The following is an 18,657-nucleotide window of genomic DNA, read 5'->3' on the forward strand; positions in this document are numbered from 1 at the left end:
TCCACTGATTTGCTTTCTGCATGGAACTTCTGGGATTTCTATACCGCTACTGCCATTGTGATTTGCATCTTAATTTTGCATCTTCGGAGCTCATGCCTTAACGGACAATTTGAAAGCCACCTGCATGACCAGAACAGTATGTGAACGAATTAGTAAAACGAGCGAAAAGCCACTACTGAAGGTTTAGCCTCTCACGATGCTTATACAGTCTGGCGATCTGTCTCGCAATGGACATATGAAATCCTGGCATTTTAATTATTATTGCTATTGTTCTATAGCGCTAAGATATGCTTCGCTACCAACTAGATGGCCGGATTTACTGCGGTTCCTGCAGATGGATTGATGACCAAATTTCCCAGGAGCAGATATAGATATTATATCTAGTGTCTGGACATACATTTGCAAGTCTACAGTGCTATCCGGAGAATAGCCTACTAGTCGCTTTGTTTTATTGCAGTCCCGAAAGACTACTGCACGAGATCTGGAAATGATATTTCGTAAATAGAGCTGTTTCTGTGCATCCATTCCACTTAGGTTTGCAGATTATGGAGCACTTACTCACCTTTCTGGGCGAACGAGAGCCAAGGATAGTTAGTGGCACCTGGCTTATCAATAGCAAATTTTGCCTCGTGTTCCTATTCAGGGACTCGCTCCGGTCCTTTGCTCGATCATCCACGATGTTAATTCCATCGGTATATGAGTTTCTCTAGCAATGGAATTGACCCCTATTTGCAAGACTTGCTGACAGTAGCAGAAAGTGGGCCCTGGATCCTTAGGATGTACCTGGTATGTATAACACTCACTAGTGCTTTAACTGTTTTGCTTTATGTAGTAGTCGCTATACGGTTATATGTGATTGGGGGTTAATTCACCGAATAGGGGCCTTTGAGCCACGCTGCCCGACGATGCGAGTGTAGATCATGATGGGCATTGTTCTGCCGTATAAAATATGGGAAAAGGGGCAAATATCCAGCTGTAAACGTGAGTGGAGATCTTTGATGAATAGTGAAGTCATCGACACTAGAAACAACTGAACAAGGAAGAAAGACAGAACTATCCAAATTGTCCGAGTGATCTGCAAGTTTAGGCGACTGGAGTGGAGACGCTGATCTCTCTGTCGCTCACCAATTATCACTCAGACAGGCTCTTTAATGGAACTGGTGGAGAATCTCTTGATGACGTTTCGTTATTTTCTTCTTGCGAGATAAGCTATGGGTGATATTCGTGCTCTGTCGGTTCCGTTGGCGACTTCATGGGCGGACTCCGAGGGACTGACAATTTGAGTAGTTCGTTAATCACTAGCATGGCCTGATTTCACAGAACTCAAGGTTTATATGAGCAAATGTCTGCTTGGTTGACTTGCCAGGTGACTGTCACTCCGTCGGTTTCCGTTTGGTCCTGCTGAATGGGTCGAATGGGCCGAATGGGCCACGAGCTTACTCTGACAATCTCCTTATGATTTACGGTGGACTCTCTCTTCAAACTAACAATAACAGTAAAAAGATGTCGTGACTAGCTATGTACTGGACAATGAATCCAAACTCGAAGTCCAGAGCCCACCTCCCCTGGCAGATCACATGCGCCGTCTCAAGATGCTGGACTGGGTGGCAGTTCCCCCGTGAACCAGTTACTTGGGCTGCCCCCAAGCTCGAAATCTAGGCTCCCTCCATCGGCAAAAATATCATCCCATGTGAGCCAGTTTTTTCTCCAGTCTTTCCCGTTTACCTGGAGTCGCTGCACCTGGATATTGCTGTCACCGTTTCCATCGCCGCCTTTCGCGGTGACATGCAGTTTCTTGCCACCACCCAATTCGATCGTCAGGGACTCGAACCATGGAGAGTGGATTAAAAAAGTCGTCTGCCCTGTGACAGGGTACAGGCCAATCATATTCCACAGAAGCCATGTCTGCATTGCCCCAGCATCGCTATTGCCGGGAAGTCCGTTCGCACCCGTAAGGTAATAAGTCTTTGCGATGTTGCGGGACTGGGAAACTGACAAGTCCTGTCGATTGACATAATTATATAGGTACGGAATGTTGAACATGCTATGAAATCATCAGCCTAACTCTATCCGAGATTGGTTGAAAGAAGACAGTGAAGAAACCCATGACAAATCATTGAGCAGGGAAATAAACTTACGGTTCGTTCGTAGAGTCAAAAATGGTTCCGCTGGAGCCGTCGACCCCTTTGGTGAACATGGTGTCGAGTCGCTTGACGACAGTCTGTGCGCCTCCCATCATGTCGATCACCTGCTTCATATCATGGACACTAGCCCAGGAATAAGCCCACGAGTTAGCCTCGTAGTATGGGTCCCCCCAGTAGCCTCCGTCTCTCAGGGGGTCGGTGTCAATGAAGCCGTTTTCATCACGAGGGACAACAAATCCGGAGAACCCCAAGGAAGTCGTGTTGGGATTCCAATGGTTTTGCCAGTTCCGCGAGCGATTGAGATATTTCTCAGCGTCGTCATTCTTTCCTAGCCCTGATGCTACCTGGTACAGACCGAAATCGTTGCAAGAATATTCTACGGCTCTGGTGACGGCGCGAGTGTATCTTGGCGTGATGAATCCGAGCTTGATCCAGTCTGGTAGCGCACCCCTTCCCTCTTTTGTTGAGGAATCTGGGGCCATAGGGTCGACCGGGTCGTTCGGCGGGGCCACTTCTGCATCTTTTACCATGGCACGGTATCCATCATCCCAATTTACGGCACCGCGAACACCTTTGACATAAGCATCGGCCAGGATATTATCGGCATTGGAGCCCCCCTGCGTGCGGCCATTGTAATTTGACGAGCGGGCATCGGGGAGGTAGCCATCGAAGCGCCAGATGTCAATAAGAGATCGAATCTGTTCTTCATATGCCTCGGGTTGCAAGACTTGCATAAGAGCTGTGGAGCAGCGGAAGAGGTCCTGGCACCAATGTTAGCTTCCTGCTAGTATTCTTTGTCGCCATTGAAGGCTAAAGGAACCACATACCCAATAGGTAAAAATATCCTGATAATATGGTTCTTCAGAAGACCATTTTGGGTTTTCGCCGGTCTGATTGGTAGGGATCAGATGCATAAAGTAGAGGGATGTGTACAGCAAAGTGAGGCTCGTCTGGTTGGTGCTTGTGGTGGTAACTTTTGACAGCACCTTTGATTCCCATTCTGACTGGGCATCTTGAACCACAGAGTGGAGATCTGTTCCTTCAGGAATCTCATCTTGGACGTGTCTGCAAGCCTTTTCTGTAGATATCCAAGAAATTCCAACGCGAGAGGTCACCGCCGACTCCTGAAAGGAAAAAACTCCTCCGACACGGTTTGAGCTCGAGGATGACGTTGCAAACCCGCCTGTTTGCTCTTCGCTGCCCCCTGCATCAGTTCCCACATATGTCTTGTTATTGATAGGCGCAGTATCGAAGTAGCCGCCTGGTTCACAACAGTTAGCTCAGATGCTATTTGCAGGTTCAACACGGGACTGAACAGCACGTGAGGCTCACAGAAATAAATGGACCAATCTGGAGAACGGTTCCAACCATTGTCATAAACACCGTGACCTTCATAATGGCTATCATGGAAGATGGTGATGTTTCCACCTTTGTAACCTTGACCAAGACCTTGACCTCGGAAAGAAGGCAGTACGTGAGAGATGTCCACCAAGACGCTCCCATGTGATCCCTCAGGGAAGGTATACTGATAGATGCCTGCATGAGCAGAAGCACTTAACTCGACAACAATTCCCTCAGAAGTCTGCGCCTTGTAATATCCCACTGATGCTTGATCGGTTCCAGACCGAGAGACAGTTTTATTTGATAGGGGGTTACTAAGGTTACCAACCAATGGCAACTGCGACACCGTACCATATTTCGGAGCACCCCCAGTGCCTTGCTCATGCATCATGCTGAATCCCGAGAATTCGCCATGCGGCAAGTAGCCAGAGTAGGCATCCTTACCAGGGTCATGCAGGTCGGGACCTAATTTCACCATGCCGAAAGGTCGAGCAACCCCAGGGAAATTATTTCCACCACCTGCACTTCCCAAACTTTTCAACCACATTAGAGAGGTGGAGGCAACATAGGCCAACGCTACGTTGTGGCACTCACAAAGGATTGACATGGGAAGTCAAAGTGGCCGCCCAGACGGCCGGCTTCACTAAAGTGAGCACCAACAGGGCGCTTCCCAAAGCCATGGTTAATACCAACCCTACAAGGAGTCTTGTTAGGATCGCCAGGTCGAGAATCATCAGGGAGAGGAAAAGGACGGACGCAATGAAGAGCAGTGTGCAGCCAGGAGGCTTTTCTAGTTGCCATCGAGTCCAGGATACCCATTTCTTCCTTAACAATGAATGTGAACTCCCACTTCTTGCGGGGGAAAACTGGACCATGGGACTTTGAATAACGAAAGGACGAGGATGGAGGGGCTCAACATCGCCAGGTAGGGGAGTACTAAACCACTGGGTGTAGGGGAATATCGCACATGGTGAGATCACAGGTGAATGAGAGAGGGCCCGTTAATCTATGGAACCGGTAGACTCAGACTAAGGATATAATGGATGGGAGACTAAAAAATATCAAGCAGGCAGGGTCTGGCTGCTACCTATACTCCATGCGTGGGTGGGTTCGGTTGAGGTTCAGCGAAAGAGGAAACGCCATGTTTCCTAGGACAGAAACGATGGTCGAGACTTTGTGGATGAGCAATCTTTGTCCTCGGTTCTATCTAGGATCTAGCCATTGCCTAAGTTTCCAATTACAGTTACAGATGCGGAGGAGAGCATTTCGGGGCGTTTCTAGCGGCCTCTTACTTGGCTGGAATGCTTATGGCGGCATACCATCTGAGGGAATAATGGACGAAAACGAACTTATCAGATAATAGGGCATTCTCTATTTTGGAGAGGAACTCCTGAATAACACCTAAGTAGAAGGAGTATGCCTGCCTAAGTGATCACTCCTTCCCATCTAGGCCGGGACTATATTTCACTACTAGTATCTCTGCGTCTTTTCACTGGAGCCAGTGGATGCACTGCAATCAATGCATCAGCAGCCAGTCATAAGCGCACATGTTCGTTTTCTCGCGAGTTAGCCTGGTTTAGGGCCCAAGATTAGGGCGCGGTTGCAGAGATGATCATGCACCATTTAGGAAGACGTGCGATGACCATCTGGGCGATTCCCTGATAATCGCCAATGATCCACCCACATGCTACGTCGATCAGCAGGGGGTACCCTGGTGTCCGCTGATTGGCTGAGACTCTTGTCACATAACCAATTGCTGACTAACCAAAATCAGCAGTCGGTCAGGTGAACCCACAGAAGGTTACAGGCCCTATATGAAAACACGGTAAGAGCGAGAGCAACCATCCCTTCATATGCATCGAACATCGAACATCGCCATTGGGGGCTGAATATGAGCTTCGTGGTGGAGGGGTAATATATCTCTGCCGCACCACGTGTGACATGGAGATATCTCGTGGATCGCTCCTTCCTTGTAGGGCAAGAATTGGAAGGTTGTATATTCCAGGTTCCTGTCAATCCCTGCCTTTTGTCTTGTTTCTCCTTTTGTCTCTGGATGGAACTTCAGCTCTAGAAACAATAGTGTCGTCGTGTGGACTCATCTGTGCTCTGGAGTCATGCGTCGCTTACATTGCCAATTACTGAGCAGACTCGGCAGTACAGGTATTATATAGCAAGTATTTGAGATGGTGGTGAATACGAGAGACCATATGTACATTAAAGATGTTTATATCTTGCCTAATCTGTCAACGGCTGGACAAATGACTAAGCATAAGACAACAACCTGTTCTCAACGTCTGGCTTTTGTGGTTTAAATTGAGACAAATAATACCTCCAAAGCTTCTCTTACTGATCAGCCAATCAAAAACAATATGGGGAAGTGGAAGAGCCTACTGTCGAAGAGCCATTCTATTGTCTTCTTTAATAAATTACCTGCCTCCCAATGAGTACGCTGCTAAGAACCACCTAAGTAAGTCCTTGTTAGCGGATATCACTCTGCACGATAATTGGAAAGATTTTCACCAATAGCGAGGGAAAGGAGGACCAGAACTCTGAAGGTAAGGAGTCATCCGATCCTAAACAGAGATGGCATTGTTCCAATCCTTTTGGCCTGAGCTTTCATAGGAGGACTGAATTGTTAGTATATATTTAAAACCACTGGGTGAAACTGTAACCTGCCTTTCGATGTAGAGGGTGACCAGATGTACATTTCGGATCAAATTCCCTCACTAGTATTTATTTTGTCACAATTCTGGAGGAATCAGCATTTCTCACTCAAGGGGCTACTTGGAATAGGTACACATCGGAATGTCATACCTAAGTGGCTTGACGAGTCAATGGTATGGGCGCATGTTACAATAGTAATACCGCATATCAGAATAGTCGGCTTCTATTTTATGAACGTAGCCTTCAACTATTAATAGTGTTGTTAAATAGTACGGACTATCTAGGCACAAAAAAATGGCAGGATGCAAGCCAGGAGTAGTGCTTATTCTTCCTCTTATAAAAGAATATTTTTTGCTATTACGAGACGAACCATTATCTCCAGCAGCCCTGTAAGTTATAACGGTAAACTATGTTTATCTTACGTGGTCGTCTATACCCTTCAAGAACATCCAGGCCGAACTGGACTCTGCTGAGACAAAGAAACCCATCGCAAGGCTGACACCCTAGGCTTCGCGCCCCCAACATGGTTGACCTATTTAAGACCCCCTACTGCTCCTCTTCCAACACCACCAACAACGTTGAACCGTCGCAAAAACGTCAATAATGACCAAGCCCATTACTGTCTGGTTGACTCGTACGTAAAGCAGCCTAACATGATGAAATAAAATACTAACATATTGCACAGCCTCCGGTCCAAACCCATGGAAGGTCTGACCCCACCCCAGGACCAAAAAAGAACAAGAGTGGCAGGATAAAGAAATCCGAAATCTACTATTACCTGAGGTGGCCAGCAGCTAACACACGTTCCTACCTAGGTGATTGTGGTGCTCCATGAGCTGGCCGTGCCGTATGAGATCAGGTCGTTTAAATTTGAGGATGTTAAGAAGCCACCCTTTATTAATATTAATCCCAATGGACGAGTTCCGGGTATTTGAGTCCTTCTCTATTGTCTTGGGTTGAGGAAATTAGACTAATTGATTGATCGAATGATTTTCCAGCTATTGAGGACCCTAATACTAATGTAACTCTTTGGGAGTCCGGTGCCATTCTTCAGTACCTGGAAGAAGTCTACGACACCGAGAAAAAGCTCACGTACCACACTCTACATGAGAGGCATTTACTTAACCAGTGGCTCCATTTCCAAATGAGTGGCCAAGGTCCGTACTATGGGCAATGTGGATGGTATGGCTTCCTTCTCTCGCCCAGTTTTCTTTGTTTATTTATTTTTTTTAAGACACTAATTATCATGAGTTCGCTATAGGTTCTCGGTCCTCCACCATGAGAAACTCCCTTCCGCGATCGAGCGCTATAAGAATGAAGTCCACCGTATCCTGGGGGTCCTTAACACCGCCTTGGAAAGCAAGGAGTGGCTTGTTGGGGATAAATGTACCTTTGTGGACCTGGCATTCCTACCGTGGAACACACAACTTCATATGGTACTTATGACTGCTCCGGGCGAGGACCCGCTGGCAGCCTATCCGAATGTGAAGGCATGGCATTCGCGCATTGAGGGCCGAGAGTCATGGAAGAAGGCTGCGGAGATCCGGAAGAAGCTAATGGATGAGCAGCAAATCATGGCAAACGGGATGCCTAAGGGAGTGAAGAATGTGAAAGAGTACGAGGAGCTTATAGCCAAGACTGCGGCAGAGGGGAAGAATAATTAGCAGGCGACTGCATCATGGCATGGTACTGTACGTGTACTTCCTGGCTTAGTTGAATAGTAAGATATGGAACTCGTAAGATATGCATTTTCGCGACCCTAGGTACCTCGAGTGTGAGCGAGAGTCAGCACAAAAATGGATTTTTTTGAGCTAATGCAGGGATTCGATTCCTACAACACCATCCGATTGGTTCGTATTTTTCAATACGCAAGCCTGGCTGTCATGTCCCACAAATCAAGCGGTGTAAAGATCAGCAGATACAGGAATAAGGTAATATAAGCCTGTTCGAGGCGTAGAGAATAGAATCTTTTAACACTTATAAGGTCCCTCAAAATGGGGCAAAAAGAACGTCTCCAATTCACTATTCACTTCAGTTTTGAGTTCCAGTATACTTTGGAATTTGCCCCTTGTTTCTCCCCGGAAATCGTTCCGCGAAACATATAGCAACCGCTGACTTCTTCGGCCATAGCATATGCCAACAGTCCCTCACAAACCATTCTCATCAAAGCCATTTGCATTCTCGAAGTCGTCGAGGCCAATATCCACTTCCTGCTCGCCCGACGCATAAAGGGAATGCCAGTGTCAATGCGCCTTCGAACAACCTATCAGGGAGAAATCAAGGGGTCTCTATTCAAGTATACTGGAACTCGTAAAAAGTAAACAGTTGATTAGCTACATATGAATCCTAAGGCGTTACGAAAGATAAAGCTTCTTGGATGGCGAATTACTCAAGTTTTTGCTCCTAGAATATGATTGATCGCCTACCATAGGGAAACTGAATGGCGGATCTTTTCCAAATGGCCCAAACTATTAACCATCTTGTGTCAAGGGCTAAACCCGTAGAACCTATATGATAGGCTATGTACAAAAAGGAATCGTTGAAGGGAGGTATCGCATCACGTCCACGTGGTCGTTCTTAGCCGCTTCAGTTACGCCAGTGGAGATGGATCCATCGGCAGGATTCCGTTCCGTCGCCTGCTGCCGCACCCGAACCAGATCCCCCTCTCGACAACTTTCTAGGAAGGGCTCCAATGCTGGATCTTTCGAGTAAGTGAGGGTAATATAGATTTTTCGGACGGTACGGGCACACGTTATATTGTCAACAGAATGCAAAACCTAAGAAACGGAGCGAGAGAAGACAAGTTTATACGGGGCGCAGACAGAGGAAAGATGTGTCAATAGATAATAACTGCCAAACAAAACGGTTCCTAATGGAAAACTGAAGTTATGCAAAATTTATGTGATATATAAGGCCTTCCACTGTCACTGGACTTGGACTATGAATTAATTTTTTAGCATCCTGTCAAACTAGAAGGCATTATCTTGCCTTTATTAAGTCATGGCTTCAGATACAAGCTTCTGAACGACCTTCCTGTGTATATTTGGTACAACTTGATTAGCCCAGCAGATGTCGAGAAAGATTGAATTCGGCTCCAACCCTTTGAAGTTCTATTTTTAAGAACAGAACTGGGCTTGAGATGGCGGTAACATACGATGTCTTCCTGTTCTAGTTGGACGTGATCTGAGTTCATTCTGTCGCTTTTACTTTATCCTCGTCACAACCGACCATTCCGGAGAGCTTAAATATAATAACAAGAAATTTTTCGATTCTCTTCAGAACGAGTGAAATATAATGAAGAAAATTATATGCTTCATTTCACGCCCGGAATCACAGTCAATATATACAACCTTATTAATGGACCCGATGGGGATTATGTTCCGTTAAAAAGGCTGTTTTCTCGTGACGATAGGCAGCAATCACAGTACCACTTCTACCAGGGTGATAGTATAAATGTACTCAGACAACTAAAATATTATCGGTATTAGCGGCCTAACGCAAAAATGCGGAAGATGAAGCAGTGTTGTGCTCTCAATCTTGCCCATGGAACAATTAAGCAATATATTATCGGTCCAAGGGGCAATAGGGCGCGTCTGGTGGCTGATAAGATGGATAAACCAAGAAACCAGGTAGCCTTATATCGCCTGAAGTGACATTCAGTATCCTGAGTCTAAGTTATTGGTAGTATACAAATACTTGCTGGAGGGAATCAAATAACTAGTTAAAAGTGTTTGACCAACTGCTCACTGTAAGTTCACCTTCATCTCCTTAATAATATATACATACTGCAAATTAAAGGCACTACAGCCATTATTGCAAATGACTAATGTAAAATAAGTTTCCCTTATTAGACTGCCTGCCGAAGTCAAGATCGGGGCGGCATATATCAAATCATAGTGGCTTGTATCGAGTAGAGTTTTTCATTAAACTTGCTTTTTTATTTAGCTAAAATAGTGCACTAATTGAGATAAAATAGTCTCCTGTATATTTTATCTGTTTCTCTATCTCCTTTTTACACCCCAAGAAGTGTTCCTTTGTATAATATAGCTTCTGTACTGCTGCCTCTTTAGCCTTAAGATTTTTTTATTTCTGTACTTAGCGTGTGTTTACTAGATTCATCGGGGCTCGGACAGTTACCAGAAACAAGCGGCTCACTGCTGGGAACCTGTGAATTACTGGGAACTGCTTTATTTTTAGTATTTTAAGCAATACGGACAGTAAAAAAGTAAATTGTGGTTGAGAAATCTGCAATTTTTACGCGTTCAGGTTGCCATAAACTGAACACAATTTTGAATACGCTATTGTCAAATAATATGGCCGTTGGTGGACCAGAATCATGTGACTGGATCGGGGTAAAACCCCCGTGGAGCACACAACAAAATAATCAATCAAGAATAACCAAGAAGAATAATCAAGAAGAGCCCAACCAGCTCAATTCATTCAAATAAGACCTTTTCACCAATCGTACTCTATTTCCTCTTCGGGATTAGCCGTATATCTGACAGCTATTAAATCAAATGTGAGGGGTGAAGCTTGTCTCAGAAAAGCAGTGGGGTACAGACGAGCTGCTCACCGCTTTTAAGGGGTCTTGTTAAAAGTAGCGGAGTAGTCTGTAGTTCTAGGCTCTGTCGATGCTGGAAGTGAATTGCATATTGTGACCCTTGAATCAGGCTTCGTCTCTCGGTCCCTTTCTCTCCTACAACCCTTCTTTCTCGCGCATTTAAAGAACGACCCCCTCCTTGATCTATTTACATAAAGACAATGTGCTATCTTAAATCTCAAAACTAAGCTCAACATGGAACACGATCAGAGCCAGGGATTGATCTTGCAGCTTCTTCTCGAGGACCTAGACCATCTCGAAAATAAGCAGAAGGGAAAACAAGCTGCAGGGAAACGGACTGATTTTGAAACCGCCCTCATGTACATGAGGGACGAAGTTATGGCCGCCCAGAATTCCATTGAAGATGGAATATTGGCTCTCAGCACGAGCACAGCGATCGCTACCGATCAGAATCTACTGGCATCTATTAGACATGATGAAAGAATTGCTGAGCAGGACCGTCGATACGCGCTTGCTCTGGACAATGAAAAGTCAAACCCTCAAGATGTCTCATCTATCTTAACGAAGAGCAAAGTGGCATCGACAGATGAGAATGAGGATGCCATTTCCGTTGTGATAGGAGATCTAATGGGTCGTATGACGCTCAACGATGGTTCGGTTAATGGAGAAGGTTCCTCACGTCATATAGCCTCATCTAAAATGGCAAATCTTGGAAAAGACTGCGATTCCTGCTTTGAAAAGTGTGATGTTCCGATGTTTGCGGTGCCCTGTGGCCATAAATTCTGCCGTGATTGCACGAGGCAGATGTTTCTCGGAGCAATCAAAGACGAGGAGCTGTATCCACCCCGCTGTTGTAGTAACATCGTGCCACCTGGGATTGCTCTACGAGTTCTAAGCTACGATGAGCTCCGGGCTTTTGGTGAAAGGGCAATTGAATGGACCACTAAGGATCGACTTTACTGCGCTGAACCAACATGTTCCAGGTTCATTCCTCCATTTGCCATTCAGGATGACCACGGAACTTGTCTGGAATGCCATCAGCAGACGCATTTACCATGTCGTTCCTTCGCACACCCCGGTGTTGACTGCCCAATGGATGGCGCACTTCATAGTGTCCTAGCAATGGCGGACGCTGAGAATTGGAGGCGATGCTTCAATTGTCGAACTATGGTAGAGCTCCAACACGGCTGCAACCATATCACCTGTCGGTAAGTAGCATCTTTACCTAACATATTTTCCCAAAATAATGAAATTAATGAAAGAACTAATCACTTTGAAGCTGCGGTCGCGAGTTTTGTTATGTATGTGGTGTGGCCTGGAAATCATGCACCTGCCCACTCTGGCACGAGAACAGACTCGTTGCCATGGCAAATCAAGCGGTAGATGAGGAGATTCCGCGAAATGCCAATATCGCAGATCGTCAAAACGCGTTTAACCGGATAGTCGAGAATCTTCGGCAACATGAGGACGTCGGGTGTGAGCATCACAGGAACTCTCAATGGGCTTGGCGCAATCAAGGGAGTTTGCAGTGCGAGATCTGCAACCACGAGTTGCCCGAGTACTTGTTTATGTGCAAGAATTGTCGAATGAGGGCCTGCAACAGTTGTCGAAGGCATAGATTGAGATAGTTTGCTAATCCTGCATTCTGTCTGCGATGTGCTGGCTAAATTCAATATCAGCGAATCTTAGACATCGTTTCCATTATCAGAGTTAACGTTATCCTGAAATCGCTGCCTATCCAGGCCAGGAATATCTGTGAGTGCTAAGGAGAAGGTCCATCCCCAGCTTGGAAGAGAACTATGCTACCGGACAATTGATTGCTTTTAAGGACGACGCGTTGTGGCTCTGATTCGATAGCTACTTATATGGCATTAGCTTAAACGGTCAGCAACTGATGTACGGTAGCAAGAATCCAGCTCGACCCATCAGCGCATCGACAGTGATGGAGGATGATCTCGTTTTCAAAGGACCGGGGGAACATAGTAAAGAAGTATCATGCAGCATACTAGATGCATGCCATATAATACCGGATTATTCTCAACCGTGTTTCCTTCTTTCAAGCCCTAAGATGTCAGTAGAGTAAATCGTTGGGCTACGGCTCTCCTTGTCTACGTATTGATTAGTAATGGATATATTTAGTATGCAGGAAAGAGGTCTATTGGGGTGTTGAGCAGAGAGTAATAACGTGGGTCTTCCTAAAGAACATTGTCGAGTCTTTGATCGAGGACAAACCCTAACGACCATACCAAAATAATGGAGACGCCGAAGGGACTAGCATGATAAAACAAACCAGGGACCCTGGCTTGTGGGGATACAAAAGTTGTTAATAATTTAATTAAGCAATCCGACCATCTCTTGGATAACCATCAGTCAATCACCATCACATCTGCTTCGTTGCTTATTGCCCGTGTACGGCTATTGAAATTCCTAGAACGGGGTCTAGTGCGTACGTTAGTGATGTTGTTTAGGGGCGGAAAATCCCGCTTCCCCCCTAATTGCCTCATTCCAGTTCGTACTACGTATCCACCGTCGTCTTCCTGTGCGCGGAGTTGCTCCGTCCAGTGCGGGGTGCGCGGAGAACAACTGGGGTAGAGCTGGGGATTCGCTCGTGCGATTGCCGTCCCCATACTTGGGCCTATCGCGAGACAGCTTGACCAAGCGAGATGGAGCTCACGATGGAGCTCATCTATATTGCTCTCTATAGCTAAATAGGCTGGAATGATGATTTCGGAGAATAAATAGAGGGTTCCCGGGTTTTCACTGTGTCTCTCTCGGAGAAAGTCCCTCTGTGACCAGGTCGGGCTCGACAAACTGTCGCCATCATGGGCTTCTTTAAAAACTATCGCGTTTACATGCTGACAACAGTGGCCTATTTGGGGTCTCTGCTTTTTGGTCCGTCTACCCGTACTTAATCTGTTTGCGTGTCACTATGCTCACCACGGTCGTGGTACATTCTAGGATATGACACCGGTGTAATGGGCAGTGTTCTTGCCATGGACAGTTTTAAAAGAGACTTTGGACTCCCCCTGGAGTCCGGTGGGTTCGTGTCATCGGCCAATGCCCAGGTGTCGTCAAACGTCGTGTCTCTGCTTACGGCCGGTTGCTTCTTCGGAGCCATCATTGCTTCATTTCTCAACGATCGACTGGGACGGCGGTATTCGCTGATGGTTTTTACTATGGTGTTCCTTGTCGGAGCTGCCCTGCAAGTCGGTGCGACGCATGAGATCGGGCTGATCTATGCTGGCCGTGTCATAGCTGGATTGGGCGTTGGAGGAATGTCTAGCATCACGCCGGTCTACGTCGGCGAAAACGCGCCTCCTGAGACACGTGGTCGTATTGCTGGCCTGTTCCAGGAATTCTTGGTCATTGGGAGTACCTTTGCCTACTGGCTTGACTACGGGGTTTCCCTGCGCATCCCTTCTAGTACAAGGCAATGGCGTACCCCGGTTGCGGTCCAGCTTATCCCCGGTGGCCTCATGCTCATCGGGTTATGCTTCCTCAAAGAATCTCCTCGGTGGCTAACGAGCAAGGGTCGTCATGAAGAGGCCCTTCAAGCATTAGCGTACATCAGGAATGAATCTGTCAACGACGAGGCTGTCCAGAAGGAAATAGCAGAGATCCAAGCATCGATCGCAGAGGAAATGGCGGCGACGGAGGGACTGACCTACAAAGAATTCCTCCAGAAGAGCAACCGCAACCGCTTCCTATTTGCTTTCGTTCTCATGCTCTGCCAACAGTTTTCTGGAACCAACAGCATCGGATATTACGCTCCTCAGATCTTCCAAACCATCGGTCTCAGCGCCACCAACTCCTCCCTGTTTGCGACGGGTATCTATGGAACGGTGAAGATCGCTGCAACAGGGATTTTTCTGCTAATTGGAATCGATCGATGGGGACGAAAGAAGAGTTTGATTGGTGGCTCCATCTGGATGGCCAGCATGATGTTTATCATCGGCGCCGTTTTAGCCACCAACCCGCCGGATCTCAATGCATTGGGCTCAGGGGTATCACAAGCTTCTATTGCCATGGTCGTTATGATTTACCTCTACGTCATCGGTTATTCTTTTAGCTGGGGTCCCACCCCGTGGGTGTATATGAGTGAAGTAGGTTTCCCCTTAATCCTCCTGATTATAGTAGCGTGATCTGAAGAGGTTAACCTCGGTGTCACCTAGATTTTCCCGACGCGCTTACGTGCATACGGTGTTGGTCTCGGAGCAACGACCCAATGGCTCTTCAATTTCGTGATCACGGAAGTGACACCGCACGCTATCCACAATATAGGCTGGCGGACATTTATCATGTTTGGAGTTTTCTGCGTGGCCATGGGTTTCTTTGTTTTCTTCTTTGCTAAGGAAACGAAAGGCCGGACTCTGGAGGAGATGGACATTGTCTTTGGTGCAGTGGATGAGGCTGAAAGGCGCGCTGCTGTGGAACATACTCTACACAAGGGGGTGACTACGCACATGGAACAGGCAGGTGAGGAGACTATTATTCCTGGTGAGCAAAGAAAGGCTTAGATGGGCTATCGTAATATATTACAGAATTGTGTATGATATCTACTAAAGAATTAGGATAGAACAGCCTAGATGAATTAGAGGATTTAGATAGGATCTGCAAAACAAACTAAGACCTCTTGGAGGCAAGACAAGCACTTTATATGGAAGCAATAGATCGAATTAAATATGGAGAGTATTCCCTTGTAGCCAGAACTTGGAGACGAGCAACGGACCTGGCAAGACAAAAGCTTCACAGGATCATTCAACCGAAGACGGAGTTGCGGGATATGGTGGGCACAGGTTCTTGTGCATCTTGACTGGGCTGGGGTGATTTTCATCCGACCATAGGAAATCGATAAGTATACCTGAGCTGCTACGGAGGCAGATATATGCTAATTATAGAGTGGGTAATAATACCGTTCAATATTTACCATCAGATCTTGTATGTACAGTACATACGTCGAAACACACAGGTCGCCTGAGACGTAAATACGACGGACTGAAGCGAGCAGTGTGGACAAAAGTGTTTTTTCCAAAAATTTCATATTGCCACTACCCGCACGTCTGCACTAATTTTGCTTAATAATATGCCCGAATCCCCCGCTAACGTAATCGGTAAGCGAGCGCCGCATGAAAGCGAGCGCTGCACCTCTCTATTCCATATAAAATGACACTTTTTGAGAGTCTAATATCTCAACAATAAAGCACCTAGAGGGCATAAAATTTAATATACAGTATAATATAATAACGTATATATATATATTAAGCAGAGAAATTTTAGGAATGAATATTTCTCCAGATAAGATAAATTACAACTGTATTTTTTATATTTTTAGTTTGTCCTAGTATTTAAAGCCAAGAAAGCTATTTAAAAACATGAAAATACCTTTTAGAATCCATATATATGTTATTGTCTTATAAAGATGTTCTATATCTACTGGTGGTTGAGATATTAAGGTTTCAAAGAGTGCCATTTTATATGGCGTACAGAAGTGCGGCGCTCGCTTTCATGCGGCGCTCGCTTACCGATTACGTTAGTTAGTTAATCTCGGCCCCCTCAGGTGTTTATGTAAACCATAAAATATTGTTTGTCAAGGGCTGAACCCGTGGTACCTATAGGATAGGCTACCTACAAATGGATCGTTGAAAGAGAAAGGAAAGGCTAAGGGAGACAGGTAAACAAATAAGAAAGGAAGGTTACTTGTTGTGGGCTTAGCACCAATAATAAGTTATCGTGGGCCCGTAGAGGGACAACGGGACAATTGGGACAATAGGGAAAACGGGGACAACGGGGACAACGGGGACAATAGGGACAACGGGGACAACAGGGACAACGGGAACAGTAGGCCCGAGAAGTCAAAAGGGTCCCCAGCCCTTTACACAAAGCTTCTCTGTCTCTCTTTCTCTTGATAGAGCCAAGTCAACTCTATTCAGTGCCTGCAACGACAATACTGAGTATAGGGGAAAAGGGACAAGAATAAAGGTGGATCGCATAGTAAATATAACCTCTACTAGCGCAGATAACTCGATTACAAATTAATTAGTATATTACTACTAACTCCGCGCAAGGCCACCGATTCCAATCCCAAAGGGAATACTTTGTTTTCTACATTAAGATAGCAAACAAGATAATCAATAGATAAGAAACAAGACAAAAAGCAAGACAAATAACTACTTAAAGCGAGCGTTTTTAAAGCGGGCTCTTCCAGCTGGGCCACCCATTTCATCACTATTTTGCTGATCCTGCTTTTCTTTCTTGATATGCTCCTCATTTGCCATCTTGAATATTTCTTTAACAAATGGAAACTCTGGTTCATCCAAGTGAATATCCGACTCGATCTCTTTTTTAATTTGAACGTCTTTTAAATGTTGCTTGATATCTCTAGTTCTTTTCTCGAGAGGCCTTGGATATCTTCTCTTGTTCCGATTATTCTTTGATCATTGGTTCTTTTCTAACCTCTTTATTGATCTTTTTGCGGTAAGATTTTGTTTTAGAGCAATAATTGGACTCAGTATCCAAAAGATCAGGATCCTGTGCCTCACACAGACATGTATAATCCACACCTGTATTTTTAAATCAAAAGGAAAATGCTTATTCAAGGTTGATAATAATGAACTAGTCTAAACATCTGATGGAATAATGGTAACCCTATTTTCTTATGATAATCCTTTGTAGCAAAAGTATCTGTTGTATCAATCTTTTTAATATTATCTGCAACGTCGGGAATACGTCGAAAGAGAATCTTGATAAAATCCTCTTGGGCTTCGATTGGAGTATCAGGCTGAAGATCGAGATTACCTACTAATAAATACAAATTTGTATATTGATTAGCATATTTTAATAAGTAGAGTATAAGTGCTTACTATAATACCTCCACTTACTACTCCATACTTCCAGGTTACCATCCTCTGGTTTCCCAGCCAAACGGCAACAACCCGAAGCCTGCATGGTTGAAGACGAGACTCAGTTATAGAAGACTTTGTTTGAAATTGTGATGCCCGTGTATTAGGCAACGCAGAGCTTGCATTTGGACGAGAAGTAGATATTATCTGAGAGCTGGCAATAGACTCCTGTCGAATCTGATTGCTCTCTCGACTCCATTCTGTAATAGAGTTACCTTTTATGAGATATGACACGTTTTGTTTCAATGGCCGGATAATTTCAGGTTCAGGTGGTGGAGGTTGTTAGAGCTGATCCTTGATCTATTTGTTTGCTTGGATGGGCAACACCGCAGTGATGACATGCGTAGTATTCTGCAGTCTATAGTATAGCCCAAGACATATTAACAAAATATGTACAATAGATATAATGATAGGTAGTAATATTCTATAATATATTTGTTACGAAAACACTATAATCCGCCCGACTTGGCGGTGCGGAAGTATCTGACGATCCATTCTACCCTCAATCCTTAGTTAGTTGAGCACCCAGATAGGAATGCAAGAGACTCAGTTGGTTGAGGTACTGTGATTCCTGGTGTTTTCCACCGAAGGACATCTTCTACTTCCCAGTTAGGCTAGTTGGCCTGTAGCTAATAGAATAGCTCCCTGCGCATCACTTCCCTGAATTCCACAACATATTCTATATTATATTTATATATGTGGGAAATCAGGTGAAAAATAGTTTTGACCACTTATCTACTTTCACAGAATAGTTATAGCCCTTAGTATAGACTAGTACAATAATTAGTACATTAAAAGCTAGCTAACTTATAGTAGTTTAGTTACATATTAACTAAGCAAATATAGGGCTTAATAATTAAACTTTCTTAATTAGGTTTAGTCTTCCGCACATCTTGCAGACGTAGTTCTCTTTTATATAACTATAAAACTATACGACTGTTTTATAGGTACACTGTAAAAGGTTCTGAAGAAGCATTATTTTTAAAATGTCTATTTCTTCACAAAAACCTGGACGTCCCTCTATTAATCTGAATCCTTATAAGGATGA

At 45.0% G+C, this 18,657-nt stretch overlaps 4 protein-coding genes across 4 annotated transcripts; 3 read left to right on the top strand and 1 right to left on the bottom strand.

The window, feature by feature from the left end:
• Positions 1-1,587: 1,587 nt before the first annotated feature.
• Positions 1,588-4,165, bottom strand: ATNIH1004_003069 (alpha-1,2-mannosidase family protein; the record flags this gene model as incomplete). Its single annotated transcript, XM_033567751.1, has 5 exons — positions 1,588-2,044; positions 2,139-2,905; positions 2,972-3,405; positions 3,477-4,018; positions 4,080-4,165. The coding sequence occupies 5 exons, from the start codon at positions 4,163-4,165 to the stop codon at positions 1,588-1,590; spliced, it is 2,286 nt and encodes a 761-aa protein (XP_033429746.1).
• A 2,587-nt stretch (positions 4,166-6,752) lies between these two features.
• On the top strand, positions 6,753-7,813 carry URE2 (glutathione S-transferase family protein; the record flags this gene model as incomplete). The annotated part of the gene is made up of 5 exons (XM_033567752.1): positions 6,753-6,783; positions 6,835-6,857; positions 6,965-7,076; positions 7,148-7,331; positions 7,411-7,813. The coding sequence occupies 5 exons, from the start codon at positions 6,753-6,755 to the stop codon at positions 7,811-7,813; spliced, it is 753 nt and encodes a 250-aa protein (XP_033429747.1).
• A 3,131-nt stretch (positions 7,814-10,944) lies between these two features.
• Positions 10,945-11,922, top strand: ATNIH1004_003071 (E3 ubiquitin-protein ligase; the record flags this gene model as incomplete). The annotated part of the gene is made up of 1 exon (XM_033567753.1): positions 10,945-11,922. The coding sequence occupies one exon, from the start codon at positions 10,945-10,947 to the stop codon at positions 11,920-11,922; it is 978 nt and encodes a 325-aa protein (XP_033429748.1).
• Positions 11,923-13,532: 1,610 nt separating this feature from the next.
• Positions 13,533-15,227, top strand: ATNIH1004_003072 (sugar porter family MFS transporter; the record flags this gene model as incomplete). The annotated part of the gene is made up of 3 exons (XM_033567754.1): positions 13,533-13,602; positions 13,669-14,813; positions 14,883-15,227. The coding sequence occupies 3 exons, from the start codon at positions 13,533-13,535 to the stop codon at positions 15,225-15,227; spliced, it is 1,560 nt and encodes a 519-aa protein (XP_033429749.1).
• Between the last annotated feature and the right edge of the window lie 3,430 nt (positions 15,228-18,657).

The sequence above is a fragment of the Aspergillus tanneri genome (genome assembly GCF_003426965.1).
Source record: "Aspergillus tanneri strain NIH1004 chromosome Unknown AapTan_1_pilon_pilon_pilon, whole genome shotgun sequence".
NCBI classification, from domain to species: Eukaryota; Fungi; Ascomycota; class Eurotiomycetes; order Eurotiales; family Aspergillaceae; genus Aspergillus; species Aspergillus tanneri.